Source organism: Malania oleifera, chromosome 2 (assembly GCF_029873635.1).
Source record: "Malania oleifera isolate guangnan ecotype guangnan chromosome 2, ASM2987363v1, whole genome shotgun sequence".
Taxonomy (NCBI): domain Eukaryota; kingdom Viridiplantae; phylum Streptophyta; class Magnoliopsida; order Santalales; family Ximeniaceae; genus Malania; species Malania oleifera.
The window spans coordinates 10,112,449-10,123,013 of record NC_080418.1 but is presented as its reverse complement, the minus strand read 5'-3'; the positions used below and the strand labels follow the sequence as shown (position 1 = coordinate 10,123,013).

At 32.4% G+C, this 10,565-nt stretch overlaps 1 protein-coding gene across 1 annotated transcript; it reads left to right on the top strand.

Moving 5' to 3' along the window:
• The first annotated feature begins 5,627 nt into the window (after positions 1–5,627).
• LOC131147622 (tropinone reductase homolog At5g06060-like) lies at positions 5,628–8,076 on the top strand. Its single transcript, XM_058097125.1, has 5 exons — positions 5,628–5,728; positions 6,382–6,589; positions 6,697–6,913; positions 7,392–7,498; positions 7,897–8,076. Exons 1-5 carry the CDS (start codon positions 5,646–5,648, stop codon positions 8,074–8,076), a joined length of 795 nt encoding a protein of 264 aa, XP_057953108.1. The 5' UTR covers positions 5,628–5,645.
• The last annotated feature ends 2,489 nt before the right edge of the window (positions 8,077–10,565 follow it).

Sequence of the window (10,565 nt, the reverse complement as noted above, 5' to 3'; positions counted from 1 at the left end):
ATAATTTTGTGATTGGTTGTTAAATGTTTAACAATTATCAAATTATAATTTTAAAAACAATTTAAGTCATTATGTTATGAAATAAATTATTCATCGAACGGTAAAAAAAACTATATTAGGGATGGAAATGATGATTTATTCTTCATCTACCACATATCATTTGATCTAAACCGCCGTAAATTTGCTACTTAATTAAGTCGAACATGGATTGTAATTTCTTCACCCAACGATCCGCCTAATTTGTCATGAATTATTCAGCCTAATTGGCTTTTGACAAGTCTAGTTCCCTATTTGCATTTGAAAGCAAAATCACTTCTTTAATTTTTCCTTTCTAAGAATGCCACTTCTCAAATTTTATTTCTATTGAGGTTTTTCAATGGAAATTGACTTATATTTTGATGCATTTTATAGGATCAAAAGCCCTTTTAGAGCTAGCTGATTGATTTATACTCTCTCCCTCTCTCTGAAAACAGAGTTGACTCTATGAAAAATAGTTAATGGTTTAAATTCAATGATAGGTGTATGTTTTATCCCGAACAAATGTAGGAAAAGAATAGAATGAAATTTAATTTTATCAATTGTTTATTTTAAAACAATATCAATTTTATTTTATAAAATATTATATGGAATTTTTTATAAAAAAAAAAGTAATATTATTTTATTGTAATTTATTTAAAAATCATTTGAAGTAAAACTTTTTTTTTTTCTTTTCAAATTGATTGTGCACAAAATTTATTGGATGATTTAACGAGTTTTAAAGAAATCTTGCTATCTCATCTTGTGAGTTTTCATAGTGTACATGAACTAGTGGAGTGATAAATTGATAACGTGGCAACCAAAACTTGTTAGATATATAATATAGTGAATTTTAATCAAATCATAGATGTCATGGTGATCAAACCAACTAGATAGTCTAGGTTTTTAAGAATTCCATTTGTAAGTTTGTCCTATATTGGTAAAATAGAATGAAAGATAAATGCTTATAACATAGTTAGGTCTATGACTCAATAGGGTTAAACTTTTGGATCAAGTTAGTGCTCATTTATATGTATATCAAATCCACTCATGGACTCCCTAAATCCTAACAAGTGGTATTACAATTGATGGCTTGGGTTTCCATGCATGTGCTTCTGTGGATGTTGATCTTGTAGAAGAGGAGCAGTGGATTCTATGAATGCTGATCCTGTTAATGAGTAGACTTGCATGATTTCATGCTCTTTCAAATGCTTTAGTAGTGACTCCTAGTTGGTTACATGACATGAAGATGATTAATTAATGACTTCCATTCATCGGGGTGTTTGAAACTCACAAGTGAGAAAGTGATTGTTGAGAATTTCACTTGTGAGATTGTCTTATACTGGTAAATAGAATTGAAGATGGGTGCTTGTATACATAACTGGACTCAAAATCCAATAGGTTTAAACTTTTTGCTCAAGTTGATACTTATCCATGTATATCAAACCAACCCATGCACTCATCCCCAAATCCTAACACTAGTGAGTTTTAAAGTAATCTTATTACTTGATCTAGTGAGTTTGCTTATGTTTTTTTTTTCCTTCTTCCTTCCTCCTCGCTCCCTCATTTTGCATTCTAGTCGCGAAAGTAATAGACTTGTAGTCATGCTCATGCTACTTCAACAACTTTCCCTCTTGACACCTGTCACCTATTTATATGAGTTGTTAGTGAACATTTGAGTTAATGGTGAACATTGGAGTTGCTAGTAACCATTAAGAGTTAGGATATTAGTTATATAATTAAAATAATGAGGTTTTGTTTCTTCCCACTCTAATTTTCATTCAAATTTGAAAGCTTACTCATTTTTCTTATATCTTGTCTTGCAATTGTTGTAAGTTTGAAGTTCCATTTGTATATTTTGCTTCCATTTGTATATTTTGCTATCCATTTGATGATTTGAAGCGTAGTTGAGAAATTTTCATATGTGGGAATCCTAAAATTTTAAGTTAGGATTTTGATTTAATTTTAGAAAATTGGTGTTATTTTAAATTTCCAGTTGCAGAATATGTGTAATTTAATGTTAGGTTTTTGATTGAATTTGCAATTGATGAATTTAAGATATGATTTTATTATTCAATTCACAAAATTTGCAATTTTTATGTTGTAATTGATGAATTTATGGTATGATTTAATTATTCAATTTACAAAATTTATTTTTTTCATGATATCAAATTGTTAAGTAAACTTGTGAACTTATTTGCGTAGGCTCAAAGTTTGGCGCTTGTGGCATATAAGCTTGTGTCAAAACTAATTTTAATTTGAAGCCCTTTTATTTGAGAAGTTAAATTATTTGATTCACTAATTATTTGGGTTTGAAACTAGATTTAGTCTTTTGGATGCATATCAAGATTATTGTTATTTGATATTTCTTTTATTTATTTTTTTCAGTAGGGCTAATTTGTTGACTTGCAATTTGAATTTTCAATATTTTTAGTTCTTAGTTCCTTTTTTATTGAAATTTTCTTTTGTAAAATCAAAATTTGGTTATGTGTTTGACATATAATTTTTCAAGTTTTAAAAAGTTGACTTTTATCTTTATCTAGAAACTTAAAAAAGTTAGTATATGATGTATTCAAGAACCTCAAATTTGATATATTCATTTCAATTTCTTAAAAAAGAAAGAAAGAAAATCATTATTATATTTTTACCTCAAAAAAATGTTTTTTAACCCCCAGAGCATAGTATAAGATTAAGACTCGAGAGTATAGTATATAAAGTCAAACAGTAATTACATTATCAACGAAGTCATATGCACCTATGAACTTTCAACCTCATAATGCAACACAACTCTATCAAGGTCAAACTAATAAAATCGTGTTTTGATTTGGGGAATATTTTTTTTCTTTGAGTAAGGTAAAATGATACATTAAAACGAAGAAACAAGACTTACAAGCTCAAGTCAGAAGTTTGAGAAATGAAACGGAATACAACCAACACGAAAGATTAAAACAAGCAAACAAAACACAATCAAACAAAGCTAACATGCCAAAAACAGCCAACAAAGAACAACTCTAATGAAGCAGTAGGAAAATTAACCTCCTAGATTAGCTAAAATACAATGAAATTCTTCCCGGTCCAACTTTAAAAGAATGGGGTAGGACCTGGACTATTGGAGAAGGCAAGAGATACAGTTAGAAATAACTTCAGTGGCTGAGGAGGTACGTTCCATAAAGATCCTTGTGTTTCTTTCTTTCCAGATCTCCCAAAAAATCACACCCTAAATAGATGCCCTCAGATTCTTCAGAAAACCTTGAGAAAGGTTGAATTTCATATATCATAACACGAACTCAACTTGGACAGCATGACGAAATGTAATTGAAGTAAACTAAAAAAGAAAGACCACAATATTCTACTGAACTAACAATGAATGAGAAGATGATTGACAATTTCAATTTCCATTTTGCAAAGAACACGAAGCCAAATTCCAACCTCTTCTTTGTAAATTATCTGTAGTCAAATACTATTATTGATAGCCAACCAGTAAAAGATACTCACATTTGACGGAATGAGAATCTTTCAAAGCTTAGTTACCGACTTAAGACTATTGTTATGGGCAAGCTGAGAGAGTGATCCATATACCAAGTTTTAAAACTTGTTGGGTTGCTACGTCATCAATATTGGTTGCCTTCGTGAGTCTTGTAAAAATTGATGGATGAGATCGCAAGATTTTTCTAAAACTTGCTAGACATCCACATCGAGTTTTTTCCCTATTTATTATTTTTTAAAAATTATATTAAATAATACCTTTCTTGAAAAAATAATTCCCAGAATAGTCCTGACGTAATCTCCCTACTTGGGGTAGCGAGATTTAAGCAAATCTCGCTACTTCAAATAGCGAGATTTGCTACGTGTCATTATAGGAATTATTTTTCAAAAAAAGATATTATTTAATATATATATTTTTAAAAATGATAAATCAGGAAATAAATTCTTCTGCGTAATAAATCGGGAAATAAATTTTTTTAATATATTTTTTTAAAAATGATAAATCAGAAAATGAATTCTTCTGGTAGCGAAATTTGCTACGTGTCATTCTAAGAATTCCATTAGAAGAATTTATTAGCCCAACAATTAGTCATGGGTAAAAGTGGTTGGAATTATTTTTAAAATTTAATAAATATATACTATACAATATAATTTTTCTACACAAGAATCATTGAATTAATTTTAATTAATATTTATCAAAATTATAGAAATATATATACCGTATTACATTTTTGTTTACATATATTATAAGTTATTATTTTTCAGTCGCAAATAAATTTATATCATATGTACATGTTCATAATATTATTGAAAATTTTAGTACAACATGCAATTTTTATAAATATTATATTATTCATATGAATTTATCAATAGTTGTCAATTATACTGAACAAATAATATAAGATAATGTGCTAAATTGTGATATTATTGTTAAAACTAATCATTGAACTACGATGACAATTAATCTTAGTAAAAATACATAAAAAAGTTACACCAAAATATTATTTATATTATATATTTTAATGGTAATATTTAATGAAATAGTAAATTCCAAATATGATTTTCCTACACACTTTTTTTTTTATTAATAATAAGGTTGTAATTATATTCAGTTTCATATTAAAATAATATATTGTTTTAATTTTGTATTGTTATAATTGATCTTAATATTGGAATTATCTTATAATCATTATATATTATGAAAGAGCAAATAATATTTGAATTATCTTGAAGAATTTATTACGCAGAAGATTTATTTCTCGATTTATTATTATTTTTTAAATATATTAAAATAATTTATTTCCTAATTTACTACGCAAAAGCATTTATTACCCAGTAGAAATTATTTTTTGATTTATCTTTTTTTTTTTAAAAAAAAAAATTTATACTAAATAATATTTTTTTTGGGAAAATAATTCCCGAAATGACACGTGACAGCTTAAATCTCGTTACTTCAAGTAGTGAGATTACGTTTGGATTATTTTGAGAATTATTTTTCCAAAAAGGGTATTATTTGATATATTTTTTTTAAAAAAAGAGTAAATCTGGAAAAAACTCCATCCACATCGTCAATTTTGGTCAATCCTTGCCCACGTAAGCCCTGCAAATAAAACGCAGTGGATGAGATAACGAGTTTTGGGCATGCATGAATTTGGGAAAAGCAGTTCATTCCTATGACTTTCAGATAATTTACAACAAAATAATATTATTTAGAAAAAATCAAACTAAACAATGCGGGTTTAGTGCTTAAAATCATCTTCATAGTATACTCACAAATGTCCAAATCAATTTGCACAGTGAAGGCGCCACATGGGTGAGATAAGCTATTTTCACGTGTATGTTGTCTTCAATCATACTTTGTAATTATTACAAAAATTAATTTATCATGGTCCGCCGCACTATCCTGCTTCGATAATGCTAGTATGCTACTTAAAAATTCATAGTTTCTATAATTTCTGGCCACTGTATTCGTTGTTTGTCATGTGTTCTTGTCCTCTTTCATTAATTCCTCCCACCTATCCCACCTACATACTACACACCTCGATCTCATAATTAATTCGCCTGCACATAATTTATAAATCATTCTCCAGTCTCCACTTGCCTTCACAGAGAGAGAGAGAGAGAGAGAGAGAGAGAGAGAGAGAATGGCTCACGATAAGCCGAGAGAGAATAGATGGTCTCTTAATGGAATGAATGCTCTGGTCACCGGCGGAACCAAAGGAATCGGGTTCTTCTTCTTCTTCCTCTTCCTCGTTTTCTTCTTCAATTCTTCTTGTTCTTCCTCTTCTTCTGCCATTAGGTTTTTGTATCTGTTTATATATATGTGTATATGTTTGTGTGTGTATCTGTTAATTAGGTACGTGTTGGAAAGTGATCTATGAATAACAATCACACAAGCAAAATTACATAACAAAAAATATAAGACCAGATTTACGTGATTTGGTCTACAGTGACCTACATCCACGGGAGCACATGCAATCCACTATAATTGGGAGAATTACAAAGAGACGGAGGAAGCTATTGCCCTCAACTCAACTCTCTCTCTCTCTCTACAAGCTAGGATTCACTGCCTCACACAACACAGACACGCCTTTTACAACACAGGCGGCTCTCAGCCATCACACACAGCTTTCTGCTGCACACACACAGAGCTCTCTGTTGCACACAATACGGCCCTAAGCCCACACATAATTACACACATATACATCACATATATATATACACAAATGGAAGGAGAAAAGTCATAAAAGGTGGCTGCAATTTCAAACATGGTAGGAAGAGTTTGGTGGAGGACTAGCAAAATCAACATAAGCTGCTGGGTAGTGCGGCTACCTAACCAATACGAGCCACACCCTAACAATACGTACATACATGTTGCAGGCATGCAGTGGTGGAGGAGCTGGCGGGGCTAGGGGCGGCAGTGCACACCTGTTGCCGCAACGAAGTAGAGTTGAACGCATGTCTCCACCAATGGAAGCAGAAAGGCTTCGCGGTCACCGGTTCTGTCTGCGACGTCTCCTCTCCGCCCCAACGCCACAAGCTCATGGAGATCGCCACTTCCTTGTTCCGCGGCAACCTCAACATTCTTGTTAAGTCAACCTATTATCTTATATTGTGTATGTTCCTCCATTATAATTAATTTATAGATGATTAATTGTGTACGTACGCACGTGCATGGGGTCTGCATGCTTGCAGATAAACAACGTGGGAAAATACATAAAGAAACCAACGGAGGATTACACAGCAGAAGAAATGTCGAATGTCATGTGTGTGAACTTCGAGTCGGCCTACCATTTGTGCCAACTTGCTCATCCTCTTTTAAAGGCATCCGGGGCAGCAAGCATAGTGTTCGTGTCCTCTGTTGCTGGTCTCCTTGCTGTTAATATTGGCTCTATTTATGGAGCAACTAAAGGTTAACTTATAATTACTACTTTTCGTATATACTTACGTTACTAATGCACCAGATCTAATTAGAATTTAATCTTTTTCTTATTGGGAGTTCGATCAAGGCCATGGGTCATGTAGCTTATGTACTAATGAAATTTTAGAGTTAAATTTTTGTTTTTAACTTTAAAAAATGACCTATTTATTGGTGTGCGTCCAATCTCACATCTCCCTTATGGGCAGTCTCAAGCTAGTAAAGATCTTCTTTAACTCTCTTTCCTTGATACTTAGGTTTTCAGAATGAGCTCTCTAACTCTATTAATTAATATCTTTAATTACTCAAGAGTTTAACGGATGAGAGCATATATATGTAAGTAGCAGTTAAAATAAAGTAGCCAAACATATAATTAATGTTGAATAGAAATCGGTGTGTGTTTATAATTAAGTCGTCAGAAACACTCGCTTAATTTTTAACTTTCGATCAATTGTTTGTTGTGTGAATGTAGGAGCTACGAACCAACTGGCAAGAAATCTGGCATGTGAATGGGCAAAGGATAATATTAGAAGCAACTCTGTCACACCTTGGTTTACTGAGACGCCTCTTGTTGAATCTGTAACTTTCTTATCACTTGCTTTTGTTCTTAGATTACATGCTTGATGCACTTGTGCACACACAAGTGCATGATACTTAAAATAGTTAAATAGCATTTGCTAGAATATATATTCTACTTATGGGCGAAGTTATTTTCATCATTTTACGATGAATGAGACTAGTTCATCTCTCTTTATTTATCATTCATAGTTCTAATTTCAGTTACTTAAACATCCATTTTATATTTGTTATGACAAATTATATGTATGCCTTCTTTTAAATCTATCGTAGGCCATACTTCATATCATCATCTTTTTATTTGAGTTCTTTTTAATCAATTTGTGTGTGTAACCAGGTTATTAGTGGGCTGTTACTATCGTTTTTATTTGATTTTTTTTTTTCCCTTTCTCCTTCAACAGTTGATTTCTGAGCCAGAATTTCTCAAAGTACTTAAGGCTCGAACTCCTCTTGGGCGTCCTGGCCAGCCAAATGAAGTCTCGTCTTTGGTGGCGTTTCTCTGCCTCCCTGCCTCCTCTTATATAACTGGACAAACTATTACCGTTGATGGAGGGATGTCTGTGAATGGCTTCCTCCTGTGAATATAACTCTGCAAAAATAAACACTAGCTAGTACTTTTCCCACCTGCAATAATGTGTATGTCCACAAAGTTATGCTCAATGTTCGTCTTTTACTTTATTGCCATTTTCTTTTTGGCATTAATAAGACTTATCCTCTACTTTGTTTAGATAAAATGGAGTGTCGATAATGTGTTCTAGATTTGAATTTCCATTTTATGTGATGTAATTGAAAACAAAACTTCTACAAACATTGTAGAAGATCATAACAAGATTGTTGAGTACATCTTTTAAAAGTACTTAATCAACATTGCAAAATATAGGTTTCTTACTTTTTGAAGTAGTTTGTGATACAATTAAGGTTTTGGTCAAAAAGTTGCATCCAATGTTGGCGACAACTCATTCAAATAGTGGTACTAATAAAAAAATAGAAGAAAGTGTTTGAAAGATTTCTGTATTTTTCTTTAATTTGCTTGTAGCTTACATGTAGTATATATAGACATATTTACAATTGATTTTCTAATATTCAAATTTAAATTCAAATTTGAAGTCCTCAGAATCATATTTCTTGGTCTTCAGCAATGATTTCAGTTGATATTACTTGATCTTCTACACGCCCCCTCGATCTGAAGGGGAGATCACGAACACTCATATTGGATTGAACATCTTGGAACATCTTTTGTGGTAATGGATTAGTTAGTGCATATGCTAACTAATCATGACTAGAGATGAATTGAACTATTAATTGTTTGCAGTGGACTCGATCTCAAACAAAATGAAAGTCGATCTCTATGTGTTTCATTCTTGCATGAAACATAGGATTGGATTTGAGATAAGTGGCACCAATGTTGTCGCACCAAAGAATATGTGGTTGTCGAATAGAAATTTAGAGTTCAGTTAAAACTGGCTTGATCCACATTAGCTCGGCTGCAATGTTTGCCAGTGCCTTGTATTCAACCTCAGTGCTACTACGAGCCACTGTTTGCTGCTGTTTACAACTCTAGGAGATCAAGTTAGGACCCTAATAAATACAATAAGCACCCATAGATCTTCTATCATCTCCCTATCTAATGCCCAATTCGAGTCTGAGAATGCATAAAGTTTGAAGTTTGCAACTTTAGAGATTAGAAAGCCTATTGAAGATAGCAAAGTATTCAATTTATGATTTTCCAGTGTGATTTCAAGAGGATTATGCATAAACTTGCTGACTTTGTGGACTGCAAAAGGCAAATTAGGTAATGTAAATCAAGGTATTGCATGCTGCCGACAATACTTCTGTAAAGGCTTACATCAACACACGATTTGCCATTTTTTTGAGTAAGATTGAAAGTGGAAGCCATTGGGCTACTGCATGGTTTTTCCTAATCCATGTTGCCCTTTTTGAGAAAATCCACAATATATTTGCATTGAGTAAGATAAAGACCGTCACTGCATCTAAGTGCTTCTACTCCAAGGAAAAAGTTGAAAGGACCTAAGTATTTGATAGAAAATGCTTCTTTTAAGCAGATAATTACTCAGCTGATGGTAGCCGAACTTGATCCAGTGATTAATATGCCATCCACATATATTAAAACATAAACAATTGCTGTTTTTGTTTTAAGAACAAATAGTGAAGTGTCAGCTTTACTCTCATACAAGTGTAATGACTTTAGTTTGTCTGAAAGTTTAGAAAACCAAGCTCAGGGAGCTTGTCGCAGACCATATAGTGATTTATGTAACTTACAAACATGACTTGGAAATTGAGGATGAATGTAACCTTGTGGTTAAGTCATAAAAACTTCTTCTTGAAGATCACTGCGCAAAAATGCATTTTGCACATCAATTTGGTGAATGGACATAAGAAACTGCAATTGCAAGAACTAATCTAATTGTGGCATGCTTAATAACAGGGCTAAATGTTTTCTGAAAAATCTATTCCTTCTTTGTTTATGGAAGTCTTTGGTGACTAGTTGAGCTTTATGACACTTAATAGTCCCATCAGCTTTTCTTTAAATTTGGTAGACCCAACAACATCCCACAATACTTGTACCTGGTAAGTGTGGAACTAAGGACCAAGTACCATTTTGCAGCAATGCATTAAATTCTTTGTTCATAGCTTCTCACCAAAGAATTGACTTTGATGCTTCAATATAAGAGCTTGATTCTACAGCTGTGATGGATCTTTCGGCTATCCATGCTCGAGTTAGTGGATGCCTAACGTAGTCATCTAATTGCTTGTGAGGTTTGTGACTATTTTTCTTTGATTTTGTTGTCATGGGATGATTGTTTGTCACAAGACTTGAAACACTACAATGAGATGGAAAAACTGAGGGGAGATCTACAATTTGAAGATGATTTGTAGTAGCATGTGGATTGATATCCTCATCTAGACCTGGAGAAAGAGAGAAGCAAGGTGCAGCTACTGTTATAATAGGAATATGGCTAGATTGCAAATTTATGGAGCTGAGAGGAAGTGAGACATTAATATTAGGAGGAAGGGGAACAAATTGCGGTTAAGAGGGGTTGGAAGTATT

Excerpts from the sequence above, each read along its gene's own strand:
- LOC131147622 (XM_058097125.1), top strand. The coding sequence starts at position 5,646 with ATGGCTCACGATAAGCCGAGAGAGAATAGATGGTCTCTTAATGGAATG. Across the intron at positions 5,729-6,381 it reads GGCGGAACCAAAGGAATCGG|GCATGCAGTGGTGGAGGAGC; the intron begins GTTCTTCTTCTT and ends TACATGTTGCAG. Across the intron at positions 6,590-6,696 it reads GCGGCAACCTCAACATTCTT|ATAAACAACGTGGGAAAATA; the intron begins GTTAAGTCAACC and ends GCATGCTTGCAG.